This window comes from Sturnus vulgaris, chromosome 5 (assembly GCF_052056855.1).
Source record: "Sturnus vulgaris isolate bStuVul1 chromosome 5, bStuVul1.hap1, whole genome shotgun sequence".
Lineage (NCBI taxonomy): Eukaryota > Metazoa > Chordata > Aves > Passeriformes > Sturnidae > Sturnus > Sturnus vulgaris.
In genome coordinates, this window is record NC_142247.1 from 33,284,543 (window position 1) to 33,303,030 (window position 18,488).

Genomic DNA, 18,488 nt, shown 5'->3' on the forward strand with positions numbered 1-18,488 from the left:
AAACCAAAGAAACTCATCACAGTTTAAAATATTTATCCCATTGGAATGTTGCACTAATGTCCATTTACTACTCCTTAAACTTTAGAAACATATTCTGCCTCAGCACCAGGGATAAAATTTAATGAACAGTGAAGATACTAATTTAAAGAAAGAATTTTCTTATCCTAACACAGTTAATAAGTTTTTTTCATTGCATTTTGCTTTGAATGTGTTCAACAGTGCCATCTTAGTTTCTTCAAAAAACTAAGGAGCAAAGTATGTGGTTTTTACTCTAAAATAATTGCACTCTGTGTGTGTGTGTTACATGTGTGCATAGAGGTCAGGGCATGGCGGAAAGGAGGAGTATGAGACAATATGCAAGCACACTTCTTAAAAAGTGTAATAAAATGAGAATTTCCACTGGATAAGAACAAAAAGGAACAAATAATGTTACGTGTGTGGAAACAGAAATCCCAATACAAATGCTGAGGGCAGCAGAGATGCAGTTTCTTCAACCCAGTGCATTTTGTGTATTTGTCTGAATTTCTGATGTATGATCAATAACCATAGGTGATATCAACTACTGAAACTCCAACTTATATTAGTACTTAGCACAGCAAAGAAGTCCAATCTGTTTAACCAAATAAGTACACATGGCAAGAAAAAATCCATGCCATATTAGCTAAGCAGTTCCTTCACCGGACAGGCAAATTCCTCCAGCATTAGGAGAATGCAGTTTGGCCAACAGCTGTGAACTGCCACCCTCTCTGCAAAAGGATGGTGCCAGCCAGATACCTCAAACCATTCCCTCCTCTCCAGCCCTTTGATACTGCTTCTGCCTCCAGTGCCAAAATTCTGTGAGCAGAGAGCTCCACAAAATCCACTTTCATTAGTTGCTCTAGTTAACTTTGAGCCACTCATTTTGTTAATCCGTGCTGCTCTAGAGGCCAGAGAGGCAGCTGACAACAAACGAGCAATCTTAAGGCACCAAATTACGAGAGGCTTGAGTGGCTGCTCTGTGAGCTCTGACACAAGCTGGGTTCTCCACAGTGGGACAGCTTGGACCTGACATGCAGGCACCTCCTTGGTCCCAGTATATTCCCTTACACCCAGCTGCTGGGAAGGGAACACTGGGGGATGGCTCTTACTGCTGCCTTCTCAACACTAACAGTGTTATGCCATAACTGGAACTAATGCTGTACTTGCACAGCTCGGTCCTTTCATCTGGTATAAAGAGGCAATACAGAAGTGAGGATATAATGTATTGGTCTCAATCATGGAAGCAGATCGCTGAGTCAACACAGAAAACCCAAGAAAAAGAAAATGAGAGGGAAGATGCTTCAATTGAGAAGACAGGGATACTCTTTATCCTGCATCTTTTAACAGGAGACAGTAACAAAACCCTGAAACACTTAGCTCTGAAGTAAAAACTCACCTGGCCTGCCAGCTCCAAACGTTTATTTCCATAATAGTCTCTGTCATCTACTTTATTTTCTCCTTGAGCCAAAATTACTCTGCGTACCATCACTGCTGTGTATATGCACTTGGCACGAAAATTGAATTCCTTCACCTATAAACAAAAAATCCAGAAAAACTAAACAAAACAAAAACATACCAATGTTTCAGGATCAGCTCCTTAGTTCTTACTCAGACAAACGCATCCATTTAAATCAATGATAATATGGACTGACAGAGTTACAAAAGGGATTTCAGTGCTTTACTTTCTTTAAAAATGCAAAAAAATATACATTACTGACTTTGAAACAGATAGAAAATGAAAGTAAATCAGAATAAAGGTATAGGTCATGAGATGAAAGTCCTGAATTAACACCTGATACTGCCTGGCTATGCAGAAAAAAGTGCATAGTTTGATTAGTTCAATGGTACAGCATTTCACAAAGACTTCTTTTGACTCAATCCAAGTCTTCCCCTTTATTTTGAGCATGATTTACTTTATCTCAGCTACAAAGCCATCAAAGACATTTTTCCCTGCCAACAAAGCTCGCACCATGAGCAAGCATACAAGCTTACTCCTGTTTAAAAAACCCCCAGAACATTACATACAAGCACGTGGGTCAGAATGGTTGATGCCAGCAGCTCTCGGGCTTCTTCCATCTTTGTTTTCTTTGGGCCTCCCCATATCCTTTGCCTTCGTACTTTGTTTCCAATGTACTTCAATGCCTGTGAAGGGGGGAATTAACCTGAGTTAATTTGGTGAATTGTAACCTATACAAATATACACACACGTGGAGTTATGTGTGTATTCCTCAACCAGAGCAACCTCACCAGCCACAAATGATACAAACACCAAAAAACTGCAAAATAACAAAGATGTAAGTGATACTAAGAAAAAAGTTCCTGAAAACTGATACAACTGACTATACGTACAACATGTTTATCACAGGTTGAAAACATTTAGAATGGAAAGTGGTGAAAATTCATGATTACTACAATACTAAAAGAAAGGATAAGGCAGAGATATAGAAAAGAGGAGTCTATAAATTCCAAAGATACTTAGTTTCTTTAATTAGACATTTCACCTTCAGTTCTTTTGTGTACTTGCTAAATTTCAATCAGATATTAAACCAGGAGGTGGCACTCACTGTTTAGTATCCCCAAAACCTACTGTGTGGCATCTGCCACATCTGCCTCCAGCAGTGCCTTGCAAAGGATTCTTATTCTCCTACCAGTTGTCAATCAATCTGCAGAATTCTTAATTAGATGAGTCAAGAAGCCATCCAAGTCTACACAGGAAGTTCCTCTGTGGAAATGAAGCCATGAAGCTACCTGAAAGAATCACCCTCTCCACTAAATGACAGATTATCCTTTCCATCTCTCCCACAAAGAGCTATCTCTCTATTAACTTCATTTGACACTTCTTGCACAGAGTAACTTCTGTATTTCTGTTTCTCTAACTTCATGGATACTTCACATTCCTCTGTGTTGCTCCAGCTCACCATATTACTCATCTGACTCTGAATTAGGAGCTCTTTAAGCTAACTGGAACCCTCAAAAGCCCCCAGAGATGAAAACCAGAAAGATGTACATTTGAAAACACTAAACATCACATATGGAGTGATTTGACAAAGTTTACAATGAAAGAAGAGAAATAAGACTAATCTCCAAAAGCTTCTTCTAGCAGATTAATATATACCCATTTGCTGCCAGCAAAATGGCCTATGTTCTGGCTAACTAAAAAAAGTTTATGAGCTAAGAGAATTCTGCTGAGTCTTTAACAGGAGTGAGGGTAAGTGCTACTGTAAGCTTCATAAGGAGACTAAAACAGGAGAACATCTACTCATGATGAAATGGTCATAACCACATCAACAGGGTTTCTGCAAAATGGGGCACGTGATTCCTTTTTAAAAAAAGTCTTCAACAAAACCCCCTAATTTTATGGACATTGCTATTTGTTATATACAGGGTTATGCTATTAAAACACAACACTGGGCTTCTGAAAACAAAGCATTGCTTGTCTTTGATTTTTTTTCTTCTCCAGTTAGGGTATAAGAGCAAAGCCTCACATTTGACAAGGCCTGACCCTTTAAAAAGCCTCGGCTTGAAATAAACCCCCAAAACAAACTTTAAAACACAAAGTCTATGTCCATTGCTGACACAGCAAAGTGGTCAATATCCACTGTCTTGATTTTTACGGTCTCTGGCCATGTGAAAAGACACACCTGCATCTGTGTAAAAATCTGAGCTTTTTGGCATTCTTCCAGGCTAGGAGCAAATGCAGCCATCACATGTTCCTCTGTGCCAATCATCTGTACAATCTCCTGGTCACTCTCAACACCCATAGCCTAGGAAAAGAAGAAAAGAGAGAAATAACACAGGCTTTATGTTAACTCACTGACATTTGCTTATGCTAATTTGGTATTGTTTGCCTGCATTACTACTAAGCAAGAGCTAGTTCTTCTCTAAGAAACTGTGCCATCTGGCACTGGCAGCACATATTCCAGCTATGGAAGAACGTTAAATGGAAATCTTGATAAGCAGCAGGAACACACACACACTTTTTGGAGAACTGTTTTGGGGTTTTTTTTCTTTTCTTCATTGACAGGAGTTAAATTCTGTGATTGTTTTCTTAAGAAAAGAAAAAAAAAAACACAAACCCAAGTGCTTAACAATGAAAACCAAGTCAGAATCTACAATAAAGAAAGGAAGATGAAAATTCTTAATGGAGTACTCACAGTCTCTTTCCACAAGCAATTCTGCAAACTCAGTTAACTGTGATGTAGCTCATCATATTTGAGAAAGGTTTACAATTTACCCCCTTTTGCAGCTCTCTGCATTTAGAATATGACTTCACTAGACAATTCCACTTGAAAGACATTCTACTATTCTGCTGATCCATGGACACCTTGTTAGACTTTATACCATGGAAAAAGTTTAATAAACTAAGAAAGCGCTTAACAGGTTTAGAAAAATCTCTCTATCAGTAAGTGTTTCAAGGTGGCAGCCAGCAGTGAAGGCTTTTGTGGATTCCAGATGGTGCTAAAGCTCCCCCCTTCACACATTTGCCTGGAGCTCAGCCATATCAAGAAATGGAATAATCTCACTAAACCTCTTCTGGCTGAGTTATAATATGTTTCTCAGAACTTTGTGAGGAAGTTACGTTTGCATTCACATTATTCTCCAAAGAGCCTGCCACAAAGACCATTGTAAATAATGGCCTATGTAGACTCTAGTATTCTGGTTCTCATTAAAAACTGGCAGTATCCCAAAAAGTCACATTTTCCTCAAAAATGCAGAAATACCTTCCCCTCTTATTGCCTTCATGGAGTGTCACTTTGCTTAACACCTAGCTAACGCCATTCCCTTGCAAAAGTGTTGCTCTAATTGTGAAGTATTCAGCTTCTTTTTTTTTCTATAGTTTCTTTCTCTTTGGGCAAAGAAGTGGTTGAAGTTCCTTTAAATTGTGGTTTATTAGAAATTAAAAGCTCTGCAAAAGTATCACACACCCAGAACAGTGTGAGGACTCTCCTCCTTTAATGCAAAGCCCAGATCACAATTCCACAATCTCAGACAAACTTGAGTGCTAACTCAAGATACAGTTACCTCACCAGTAAGTGTGTTTCATCACAGTTTGATCCCATTAAGTAGCCACCTGTCTGATCTCAAGGCTCTTTTCAGAACCAGAAGTTGGCCATGGGATATTATTGTGGTTGAGATCTCTGTTTTTCAAATATTATTACACTTCTTCACCCTTTTAAATAAGGTCACACAGTAGTTAAAAAACCTCAGCAGAGAAGTTAACAAAATCCCTCCAGATCCGAGAGCCAGACTCACAAGATAAGTCTACAAAAGCATGAAAGTGTCACAACAGTAATTTTCCATGTTTTTCTAGGATTTAATAGATGGCCAGCAAACTAGTTTAGGAACAACAACTATATTCATACAATTATTGCACTTAGTCTAGAAGTTCTTAGAAGAACAAAATTTTTCTGCCATTCTAGGCACATATACCACAAATACTTTTATCTAAAGCACATCAACTGCAAGCTGATATCACTCTACTTCTGTCCATCAGGTTAATTCTAGGAAGGCAACCAAATCTTAAGTGTCATATAAAAACTGGGGGGAAAAAGTCAATCTGAATTTTTATTATGTTTTTTTCATCTATTAAAAACTGAAAGCCACAGTAAATTGAAGAGAGTTGATGATTTCTTCTGCCTTGATGAATTCTCTGATCAAAAGTGTTACAGCAAACAGATGAGAATAAGGCAGATCTTTATGCCTGCATAGATTTTCTAGCAGCAAAATCAACTGAGAATTCTAAATTTCTGAGTAGGAAAGGCTAGGATCTGTCACCAAACAACATATGTCGTGTTGTTAAACATGTGCAAATTGAAGGAAATGAATCTATGAGTAGTGACTAAAACTCAGACAAATGACTGAAAAAGATATGCTAATACAACAGCCTAAAAGTAAACCTATTTATTCTCCTCTATACTCTCAACAATCCTGAGCAGAGTTGCATACAAATCCACAAATCCACCTACATGCAACACCAAAAGGATAAGCAGCAGGCCCATGCTGCTATCAGACAGATTTGTAATCTTAACACTTTGGTTTTCAGTAAATTTGGCCCTGATGTTACCCTTCCAAGAAATACCAAACAAACAACTAAAAAACCAAATCAAAACAAAAGCAGTACTCCAGAATTAGCTTGCAACATCATTAGGACAGTAACAAAATATTCCTTGGTTGTTGCTTGTGTTACAGAAACACAGAGGACATTCAATATAGGAATAGGCCCTATGCTTAAAACACTCGTGGTCCTAGGACAAAGCTGAGGGAAAGGGAATTAACATAAAAGCAAAGCAGTAGACAAGATGTCTTGTTTCTTTTTGATTGGATGGCAATGTCACAAAGGGATAATTTTACGGGGGAGGGGGGAAGGAGACATTGTAAAAGCATAATTTAACAGTGGCAGTGAAAGGATGAGAAAGGAGACAGTAGCAGGCTGCTGAAGACCACAGTTGAAGGTTAGCAGTCAATGGACAAAAAACAGACAAGGCAAAGCAGGCATGCAGAATATTCAGAGCATCCTGAGTTCAAGTGGGAGAAAGTGGTCCAAGTGGGGTCAACCCCTTCCTAGGACTGGGGAGCTTCCCACTGCCCAAATGTGTGTGTGTCCATCTTTGTGTGCACACACACACAGATGAGAGCATGAGCCCAGCTCTTCCTCCCCCAGCTCGTGTCTTAATGATGATGTCTAGGCGTTTCCATGGCACTTCCCTAGAATGTAGTTCTGCAGTCCATCAGGCTAAATTACAGCACAGAGACAGGCAGATGACTGGATTAAAAAGATGTCAGGGAAGTTCAAGGTTGACATCACAGACAGAATTGGTCTGGAGCTTTCATAATTCAAAAGATACGAGCTATGAAACAACAGCCATGGGAACCCATAATCCTGCAGATCCACTCAGACCACCATCCAGCTGTTCCTCTAGAGCTGCACCTTAACAGCTCCAAGGCTAAAGCAGGTTTATAAAAATGAAACTCAACTTGCTGTTCAAATCTTTTGCCGCAGGTCCTAGAGGAGTTTCTTACAGCTCCCACGTAACTGAAAATACTTCATCTAGTGATTCAGGTCATAAAATTAAACTTTTAAGTCCCTATAGGTTACTTATAATCCTGTTCCTTCCCTAACCAATTTTGATGCAGCATGCCATCTTCGCTTACTTCAGCTCCCAGGGCTCACCCAAACCTACCAAATCGAGATCACAAACTCAAAAGAAAAATAGCCCTTACCTTTGAGCAGCTCTAACTCCCCACAAGTAGGGAGTTTCCTGCAAAAGCAGCAGCACCATCTTATCTCTAACTCGGATGGTTTTCAGGATAGAAACACCCTCACATACCACACAAATACTCCACACCTCCTCCGATGCTCACTGCTAACTAGAAGTGTCCAAGCCGGCCAGGTAAAGCACGAGTAGCTCCTAACCTGATACATTCAAACGAGCACTGTGCACAGCTCACACGGCCCTATGAGATGTGCACAACTGACACAGCTAAAACAAAGGTCTCTCGGGGTTGCAAGGGTGCTCAAGACACCTTAAATACCCCTGTGGTTGCATATGTGTATTAACTAATGAATTAACTAATGAAGAAGTGTTACAAAGTAAGCAGGAGCAAATTAGCTGTGTTTGTTTCCCATTACAAGGAAGTTAATAGCCTTTTAAAAACTACAACAAACGGTTTCAAAAAAAATTTAGGGGCAAAATTACCTGCTTTATGTCACTACTTCAGGAGTAAATTTGCATTTCCATATATAGCGACTGCAAAAATGCTTCTGTCATTCATAAAATGAAAGGTTAGGGAAAACTGTTTAAGCTACCACAGCTACAACTCTAACTCCCCCACATGTGAAGAGCAGATAACCCAAGTCTGCCCTAGAATAGTGCCAAGCACATGCCTTTTGTAGCCTATCAAATTCCAGTTAGTTGTAGTCAATGTGTTTAACTTCACAAAACCACAATTTACATGTGTTTGGCACAACTGGCTGTAAAACATCCGAGCATGCCCATCTCAAAGATCCCTGCAGGTCTGGATAACAGCAAAAAAAAGCAACAGGTCATTCTGCCTTGCAGTTATGGAGGAGGATGAACTGAATGCAGATGTCTGCTTAGGATGACCTCACACAATCCAGTCCCTATCTATCCAGATCAAGGCACATTTAGATTTCCTCTATTTCCACAACTGCCCGCACAGCCCAGGTGCCTGGGCTTCATTCCTCAGCAAAAGCAAGGATGCAGAACACCGTGTTCAGGTTTTTCCCTAGCACGCAGCTCAGTCCATGACTTTATACCTGAAACAAGGGTGACCTTAGATTCTAGTCTAGGGAGCTCTAGGAATTTTAGGCCTCAGCTCTGTCAGTTGGTGGTGTTTGTAGTATTCTCTATTTCACAGTCCTTGCTTTTGACAAAGATGTCTAGAGGATATATTAGTACACCTCCACCTTACAGATGCAGTAGCTTTAAATACACATTAGATTATAGATCTGCAATACTTGCTTTCTTTTCTATAATGCTACAACGCAATTTGCACCTGATTTTCTGCACCTGATTTATTTCTTTAGTCACATACAGAACGTCAGGTCAATTAAAGTTATTGGGACTAGAAAGACAATCCAAAATTGCTCACTGTCTCTCAGAACCTGACAAACTGCCTCCTCTAGCTGGCTAATGCACTGAATGGCAGCCCTCTACCAGTTACTATTTGTTTTCTTAGTCAAAATACAGAGGTCTGTGGAACTTGGTTGTAGCCTGGATGCTGGTCTGAGAGGAAATGCAGAGCAATAGATTTTGCCATTGCTTTCTCATTTTAGTTTTTAATTAGAAATTATACATGTAGCTGTTTCAGTACAAGTTAAGGATTTAAAGGCAGTCAAAACTTCAGACCTTAGATTGTCTATACAACTTAATTTTGTCCCTTGCAAATGTGGATCTCTACATCACAAGATCACAAGAACAGCTACTAGTAACAAGGAACACACATGCTTCATGCCCAAGGCTTGGGTGTCAGCAGAAAGGAATTATTCTCCTTGCTTTTCCAATAAATCTCCTGTGTATAATACTGCCAAGTGAGAGAGCTGAAGTTAGACAGGCATCCCTAAGTTTGGGATTGTCCAGGCTGAGGGCTATTGCATTTGTAATCTTGCTTCTAGGAGTTAAATAGAACAAAGCAATAGCACATTACAGCAATGCCCAAGAAAGACAAATTAGAGACTGGTGACTGCTTTCATTTCCAGTTGGAGACTCATCAGAATTAGACAGAAGATCCCTGAATTTCATGTCATTAAAGGAAAGGTAAAAAAGATGACCACTCATGAGAACCGCTGGAATGGAACATTCAGAATAGTTAAAGTGGATGTAGCTAATTTGTTACTGTATTAAATCAATATAAATCATTAAAAAGCACTACAGCCAAGAGCTTCTAACAACTGTAACCCCTTATTCAATTAATAAATGAAAACTTAAGGGATATTATCTAAAATGCAAAAGATACTTATGAAGAGGGGGAATAATAACAGCAAGTATTGTCAAAATATAACAAAAAAGTCACTACAATTTTGCTTATAAAAATAAACCAACAACCATCTCCTCAGACAACAACCCAGAGCAGTTACTCTACGTGAGTAGCAATGGATGACAAAATGTAATAACAGTCTACAAGGTAAGGTGGTATATGCAGCAGTTCAGTAGTGGAGCAAATGGATTAAGAGCCACATTAACACTTTCCTGCAACACAAGAGTTGTGAACTTAATCCCGTCACTTTTATGTGCATTTTTGTCCATAAATACCTTCTCAAACTCCTTTAACCCTGGTCACTAAAAACAGATGATCTCCCCTCTTATTTGAAGAGATTTTCTCAATCAGAGGTAACAGATGTTTACTTCTCAAGTCTAAACCCAGTGATTAAACTATTTTCTAGTACCAAGGCACACCAAGCACTGCAGGAATACGGACAAACCCATAAATAACATCGGTGCTGTGGGCACGACCAGCTCAGATGCTGCGACCTCGTGCTGCCCTCTCCTGGTACATCATTTCCTGTGACCACCTCTCCGAACTTGCTATGCTCTAACCCGCTACAGAGAACACAAAAATAGAGTTTTGCTTTTTTGTGCCCCCAAGAATGCAGCCCCATTTCCTCCTGCACATACAACGTACCAGGCTGTAAACCCACAGGCAGCAGCAAAGCATTACAGGACAGGAAGGAGCTCCCAGCTGTCGGCAGGGCAGGTCCCAGTCCTGGCCATTGCCCTAGTGTCTTCTACAGGAACTGGACAGAGCATGTCCACCCACCACCTTTCCTGCTGTAGTCCATGCATTCGATTCCACAGACAGAAAACCAGCAACAATGACCCTTAACACAACTTGTAATATAGCTCATAGCAAACCAAAATCCTTCTGACTGTAGCAACACAAGTACTTCACAAGGCAGAGTAAGGGGGTGGCAGGTATTTGTCTTGGCCCAGCAATGCTCTCCTTGCAGAAAAATACAGCACTTATTCTCCTTTTTGCTATACAATAAAGATGACTTCCCAGGGGAAAAAAGCTTGCAGTTTCTAAGCACTGCCAAGTCCTTCTGTACGTATTAACTTGAGAGCTGCTGTCAATCTTCGTTCTTGAGCTACAGCACAGCATTTTTCCCCTTCTTTTTTTTCCAAAAAACAGCTCTGTTACCTTAAATATGATAGCAATGGGAATATCTTCTGACAGAGTGTTGTGCCTCAGGTAAAATCTTCCTTGTTTCACAACCAGATTTGTTCTGCTCTTCTTCTCATGAGTGGAACTGAAGTTAAAATAAAAATAATACTATGTCCAACAGAGTGTTTGCATGGACTCCTAGAATCTTTTGTACAGAATTTAGCAAGCTCGAGCAATCTTTCAGCTGAATTAATCCCACTTTCTTCTCTTTTAAAAATTACATCAAACCAGTCAGAGATCAGCCTGTAACTTCACGGTAATAGGGTATTATCACCTGTGCTGGGGACTATTTGGAATATTTGACTTAAGCAAGTAGAAGTCTGTACTTTTAAAAATCATCTTTGTTTATCAGTTTTGATGTAACCAGCAAGGTCAAACTGTGAACAAGTACTGCAGCAACAGTGGTAACAACGTAACAGTACTTGGTGGTACCTTAATCTCATCCAGACTTACTGAGAGACAGCAGACTAGCTTGGAGAGATGTGAGAGGCCTCTGGAGAAGATAAAAAAACAGCCCTCACACTGAACAGTGACAAGCAACATAGAATAGACCAGAATGGAGCTTGAAAAATAATAAACAACCAACCAAAGGCTGAATAAAATAGAAACAAAACTTGTTCGAGAAAAGGTCAAATTTAGCCTACTTTGCCCTGATTTTTGTGGGAATGTTATACTATTTAGAGATTGAAGTTTTAGCATACAAAATGACAGTAGCAAGACAGGAGCATTGGATGTCTACAGGTTTTTATGGTTAAACTATACCAGGAAGAAACCTCCACAGCTATTTCAACTACAACAGTGAAGTTCTAAAGATTTGAGTTTATCTCCTTTATGTAGTGGTAGGAATTTACCATACCTGGTAACAGAAGCGCCAACTGTGCCTTTTCTATCAGCTTCAACAATTATTCTGTTTTTGGATAACTGTTCTTGAATAAGAATGACTTTCTCTACACCTTTAACAATGAAATAGCCACCTAGTTAACAGAAAAAAATATTTTGCATGTCAGTACCTTAGAACCTTACTTGCCCCCTCCAGTATGCCTTTGAACATAAATTATTAGAAAGTAAACTGTAAGTACATAATGGCAGAGTAAATTCTCCCTTAAAAGAGTAATGAACAAACTTGACAGATAAAAACCAAAGAAGTTGCTTGTTATAACCCTCCAACTCATCTCTACATATCAAATAATACCATGAAATATGTAGCACTTTATTCTTGCTTTACAAAAGGCAATGACAAATGAGAGTTCCCACTCTGGAGGACATCATACTCCACTCTTTCCCCATCTGTTTAATTTTCAATGAATGAACTCCATCTTTTTTTCTCATATAACACATCACGGTACAACACTATATATAAAACCCAAAATAAAATATTCAAAATTTTGGTGTGTTGTTTTTTGTGGTTGAAAACTTTATCTGAAAATACCAATTATTCATGTTCTCAACCAAAAGCCTGACAATTTCTTTTAGTTGCAAGCAGACACTTGAGCAGTTTCCACAAAGACTTAATGGTGGCAGGAAACATACCAAAGGGTATTTCTTTGCTGAAGAAGATTCAAAACTCAAAGCACAGATGGAAGAAAGAAAAGAATGAGTGAAAATGTACCTGGATCTAATGGACACTCATTTAGTTTGGCAAATTCTGCTGGAGTTTTCCCAGTAAGTACACAATTGGAGCTACGCAGCATTATAGGCATTCTGCAAGAAAACCAGTTGCAATTTTACTTCAGACTCAAACAGAAAAATGTGAATAGTCAAATTCAGAGCAAAAACCATACTGAAAAAACTGGAGATACACATTTAAGGTAATCAGAACTCATGAATGCTATAACCAACAGGTTTTCATTTAAGCCCTCCATATTTCATTGAACATGTAATTGAAAAGATATCTGAAACTGGACACCTACAAGCAGAAACCACAGACTTCCTATTTAATTGTTATGCAGCTACACAGGCATTGTGACAAGCAGGATCACTACGGCCAATGACAATTAGTGCAAAGACTCCTGGCCCCCAAAACACTCTGCAGAGAACATGCCCCTGCAGATCCACTGTTACCAGTTTCTATTAGATAAAGTTAGATCATATCTCATTTCCCACACATGAATGACACCTTCTGGCTGCAGAGAGACAGTACCTCTAATTCATAACCAAAGCATGAAGTTTCCCCAGTGATAGCTCTGATTTCTCTGGTGTCCTAGCAGAGAAGCCTGCAAGCAAGCATTTTGTGAAGCAACATGTGGTGGAAAGATATTCCAAGAAATTAAAAACAAATTCAATGCTTAGGGATGTAGATAAAGGAGAAACGAAAGATTTACAGACTGCATATGAGGCAAAACTTCTTCACCATGAGGACAGTCAAACAGTGGAAAAGCTGCACAGGGAAGTTGGGCAGTCTCCATTCATGGATGTTTCCAGGACCTGACAGCATGAAGCACTGAGCAACCTGGCTTGATCACAGAGCTGACCCATTTTGAGCAGGAGGCTGTACGAGAGGCTGAGCAGGAGATTGTACTCTTTCAACCTGAATTATTCTATCACACCATGATAAACCTTGGAATGCTCACTTTCAATTTGGCAACTTTTCAATTTAACAACTAACCAGCAACGATTATGCAGTTAATATTGAAAAGTGTACTTTTATAGTCAACTTCATAATGTACCTTTTCACTCTCAAATTTTTCATTAAAACTTTGGAAAGAGAGCACAGTTTACTTCCAAAGAGAAAGCTGTATCTTGCAAAAGATAAAACCAGTTTACCACTACATCCATCAAAAGACCTCCATGCCCTTTAGCCTCTTCTACAGAAAAGTTGACTTTTGATCCAGCTTACACAATTTCACTCCTTGGTGGACAGCCTTCATAAGAACTGTGTTCCAAGTGTTTTCTAAAACACACGTTGACAAAAATTATTCATGAGTTCTACTACCCAAATATTTTCAACCTCTGAAATTTTTCATTCAAATTTGCTTCAATAAAAAAAAAACAAGATTAGGCTATATTTCTTGCATTCAGATATTATAAATTATTTAAATTTCTTTGCTGTTTTCATATTCTTATATCTTAAAAGAAAACCGATTAACTCACATTCTGTATTTCTGCAGACTAAAAAAAGCTATCTTATCACTACATTTCACTGAGAAAGTGCTTCCTGGAGATAAGAAGTTTTATATGACAAGCAAAATCTTCTATCATATACAATATAAAATATAAACAGCACTGGCTGTTTATATGAGAAATAGGAAGCAGTTGGCATCAGGTAAAATGGAACACTCAAATGCTGTTACTGAAAACACGAGTGAAACATCTGTCCCAGTCCAAACTGCATGTCAAACGAGAGCATTCGCCAAAGGAAACAAGTATAATACTAGAGACAGATGAAGAAAACTATTTCCCATGGAAATAATAACTGGATATTAACAGTTTTTAACAGGAAAAAACTCTCTGCATGTATGCCCTTAAAGCCAGTGTAATAACATAACATAAGCAATTCTAAATGAAAGCTTAACTTGGGCAGCAGAACCAATGCTTGCTTTACTGATTTTACCATCCACCTTCCACAGATGCTACTCTCCATACTACGTATGAAAGACTGAGTAATTTAGCTATAAAGCAAATATGCCTGTCATTTTACAATAATGCAACCTGCAGCTCCAGGTATGCATTTTCCTCTGTGGTTTTATATCAACAGAATCAGAGACAACACTCATCCTAATATCCATCCTTCTCTGGAAGGACACATTATCAGAAGCTTGTGCAAAACAAGATCTTAGACCCTGAAAATCCTGTACAGCTGTTTATGAAGATTTGCATGCTCATTGTTTCTTTCAACAAGGAAGCAGGTTGGCCCACACGTGTTTTGCAGTACAAACTCTTCCTGACACGGCAGCAGAGGAAAACAGAGCAGAAGGTCAGCACGTGGTGTCTCACCTGCCAATGGGCAAGGCATTGCGGATGATCCTCTGGCTGCCTCGGGTGTATTCAATGTCCACGGTAATGGGCGCAGAATAGGTCATGTCCCTCAGGCGGCACTGAAAGGACAACAGACACACGGTCAGGTGCTCACTTCAAAATGAAGAGTATCTCTTAAAACAGCCTGTATTTGGCCTGCCCTGTAAATCCTCACAAAGAAATCAAGCAAAGTAAAGCTTCAGCAAGATCTTTGTGATACCTGAACAATGTTTGACAGACTCTCCTGTTTAAAACAAAATCCAAAAAAATCCAAAAAACAATTATTTTGATTTTCAAAAGCAGACAGCAGATCTGTGCCTTCAGAAGGCAGCACTGCAGAGCATACCTTCAACACTCTCTAATTAAACAAACAGGTTTAATCAGCAGGGCTGGCACAAAGACCACAGTGTGTCTGAACAGTGCTCAGCTCAGAGACATTTCTATAGGTAGACCCTCAACAGCTGAAGATTTGTGCTGCCATATGAAATCTGACAGAATGGAAAGGCACAAGACTGAGAGTGACACCACACTACCTTATTAGCAGAATGAGCAACCTCACTGCATGTTTCTAAAGATGATTTACAGAGAGCTCACTACAGAATCACTTCCTCCCAAGATTCCCAGAATTTGTCTGCAAATTCCTTGGAGACCAAGAGAAGCAGAATAAACATATCTAGGGCATTAGATATCTCAAGGCTCAATCATTTCTAATCCAATCTTTCCGGTCTGCTCTTCCCAGCCCCACTCTAACATGTTGCCAGCCCTTAAGGTATTACTGTGTCTCTTCAGGCAAGACAGGCCTTACTGCAGCTGCTGAACACAGCAGAGCAAGTCACAGCAGGTCATTCGTGACCTCACTGAGCATGCTTTACCTGTCAGCTCCAGGAGTACACACTGAACAGCAGTCAGACTTGCATATTTATGATTCTGCAGTCTTTCAGTATTAATAAAAGGCAATTGAGATTGTGCTGTGTATTGAAGATGCAGCTCTATGGAAAAATACGCCTCAAGAATCATCACAAACTGGATGTTTTTCCTCTCCACACTACAAAGTAAACCTCTTCTCCAGTAATTAAACACTGATATACACCAGCAGCTTTCAGCCACGCCTTGTAGGAAACTAGATGCCATTCTGCTCCCAGCAACTACATCCAATTTAAAAGTAACTGAGAATATTTCCATATTCTAATTACTTTAAATTCATCTATATGAATAGTTCATGAAACTCCCATAAGAACAGGAGGAAAAGACAGTTAGACAGGCTCTTTAGTCCTACATCAGGGAAAAAATGCCTTGGCATTCTCTGTGTGTGCTTTTTTAACACAAGACACAGATGTAAAATACAAATTACAGTGTAATATTCCAGCATGTGCATTTTTGTATCATCTTCCTTGAGGTAACTTTTTACTATAGACATCTAAAAGTAAAAGACAGGCATGACTTGATATATACTCAGACCCTCATAATGATCTAATGATTTTAGGTGGTTTTGGGAAGGAATTTTATAAGCCTTCAACAGAGAAATGTAACAGCAGACTCCTAACTAAAAAATCCACTTTTGTTTTCAAGGCACCCAAGCTTGACCTGAGCAGCATCCTATTTAAGAAAGTAACTGTGGCCTCCATGTGTGTAATGTATTTCAGCACACTGAAAATAAATTATGAACTAGCATTAAGCATCAATGAGAATATATTTGAGATACAAGAGTATCTTATTCTAAATTCAAGGTAAATATGCTCTATAAGCATTTATTCTGCCTTCTTCTGCACATGCAGTCACTTTAGTTATAAAGTAAGCAAGCATATTAATACCTGAATTCTTGAATACGAGTTGTTGGCCACAAACATTTTTTTGCATGCAATTTCACTCATATGAAAGAAATCTTTCTGTTGCATTTTGTGCATGTTCACATCTACTGATTTAATGCTAGCTGCACATTTGTGAGATGCAGCAACTCTCATCTGACATCTGGCTGAGTTACTGGCTTTATTTCAAAGCTTTCCATTGAACCAAATGAGATTTGAGCCAGGTCACTGGAGTCAGAAAGTGGCTATGCCCAAGTGGCAGCCACTTAACAGTTAGTTCTTACAGAATTCCTGCAAAACATAGAATGATGTCACGATAGTCTAGATTAGATGACAAAAGAGACATTTCAACTTCAAGTATCACATGGATATAGCAAGGAATAAAGGATCTGATATGTGAACTGAGTTATGAGGTTGACCACAGGATGTCTGTAGGTAAATGAGTCAAAGTTCCAAGCTCAGCTCCCCCATCAGAGGCCAAAAAGAAGTGGCCACGACCTCTGTCACAGTGGTATAAATCTCAAAGTACAGTAGCAGGAGAGAAATAATGTGATCCTGAGCACTTTGAAGAGAACTGAATGGCTCCAGATACACGAAAACAATCCTAAAAAGTTCAAAGCTTCTGTTAGCTTACAGCTTTCTAACACATACAGAAGCTGCCTTACAACCTGCTGGTCAAAACCAAGAGACTTTCTGATTTCAGTGACAGCAGCATGTCCTCAAACACACGTCTTCATTCCAGAAGTACACAATCCATTTGTGAACCTACATGCCTACAGCACTACAATGAAATTAAATATACTCTTCAGAAGGCTGATGTTCTTCTGCAGTTTCTTGTAATTTTAACAATTTCCATCTGTTTTTGCCTGAAGTTTCCTGGTGTGCTTTCTGAATCAGACTTTAAAAATACGAGCAAAAAATCAGATACAAGTTCCCAAAGACTGGAAGGGAAACATAGACTGAAGTGACCTATGGTGCAGACAATAGCAAGGCTAATATTAATATCAAAGAACTCTACATTATAGCATGAGGACTTCAGCTCTGTCATATGGAGAGCCACAAGACTAAGCAAGAGCAGTACCTTCACTACTTTCATGGAAATCCACTCAAATTCAGCTAACACAAAACACTGAATACAGAAAAAATTAAAATAAAATTTAATAGCTTTAGTCCATGATGTTTAAATCTCTGAGGCTTCTTTTTACAGAGATGGTGGAATGCATTGCACTACCTAAGGCAACAAGCATGTACTCAAAATTACATGCAGCTATTATCTAAGACATTCCCAAGATAAAAAAGCCCAACAAGACAGATGCAAACATTAATACCTCATGAGGTGATACAGGTCGTGTCACATTGAAGCTTTCTTCCACATCTGGAGTACCCACATAGATATTGAGGTACCTGTAATACAGTTTCAAAATAAGCAATGATGCAAATACTTTTCAGGCAACCCGAAGGAAGCAAACTTTTACATACACTTAAAAATGAAATTACTTTGATGAACACAAGTTGGGAAGAATCATTGCTCATTATTAATCAGAGTAACTCATTGTATTTGAGTTGTGGTCGAATTAGTTAAAATTTAGTCTGCATGTGCAGTAAACCTTTAAATCTTCCCATCTTTCATTGCATAAAGTAAGAGATAAGTCATGGAAAACATCTTGATTTATACCTACACAAGTGCTTATAAACACTTTATAGCTGCTAACAAACCCATGAGACAGAATTCATGCTGCTACTGACACAGAAATCATCTCATCCTTACTTCAGGTACCACATTGGGTCGGCATCACTTGTCACTTTTTCATTGGCCTTCATGATTTTCTTTATCTGGAAGAGAAAAAGAACAAAATGGAACCACGGCCTTTTCTGAGTATTAAGAGTCACTCTCCCCCCTTCCCCAGGAAAGCCTACCTCGACATTGATGAAATAGTTGAATGAGTCTATGTGCTGCTTCACCAGCCCTTTCACCTGAAAAAGACATGCACGCACCAAATAAAATCAGCTTCAGTAACGCTGATCACA

The 18,488-nt window shown here is 39.1% G+C and overlaps 1 protein-coding gene across 1 annotated transcript in view; it reads right to left on the reverse strand.

The window, feature by feature from the left end:
* The window catches only part of POLR3B (RNA polymerase III subunit B), a 73,082-nt gene that overhangs the window by 52,527 nt on the left and 2,067 nt on the right, over positions 1 to 18,488 (reverse strand). The window contains exons 3-12 of the mRNA XM_014876994.2: positions 18,378 to 18,434; positions 18,229 to 18,293; positions 17,789 to 17,864; positions 14,635 to 14,735; positions 12,311 to 12,402; positions 11,558 to 11,675; positions 10,678 to 10,786; positions 3,660 to 3,782; positions 2,044 to 2,160; positions 1,415 to 1,549 (exon numbers count right to left, since the gene is read on the reverse strand). Of these exons, the coding sequence (XP_014732480.1) occupies positions 1,415 to 1,549; positions 2,044 to 2,160; positions 3,660 to 3,782; positions 10,678 to 10,786; positions 11,558 to 11,675; positions 12,311 to 12,402; positions 14,635 to 14,735; positions 17,789 to 17,864; positions 18,229 to 18,293; positions 18,378 to 18,434 (993 nt within the window). The remainder of the gene's footprint in view (positions 1 to 1,414; positions 1,550 to 2,043; positions 2,161 to 3,659; positions 3,783 to 10,677; positions 10,787 to 11,557; positions 11,676 to 12,310; positions 12,403 to 14,634; positions 14,736 to 17,788; positions 17,865 to 18,228; positions 18,294 to 18,377; positions 18,435 to 18,488) is intronic.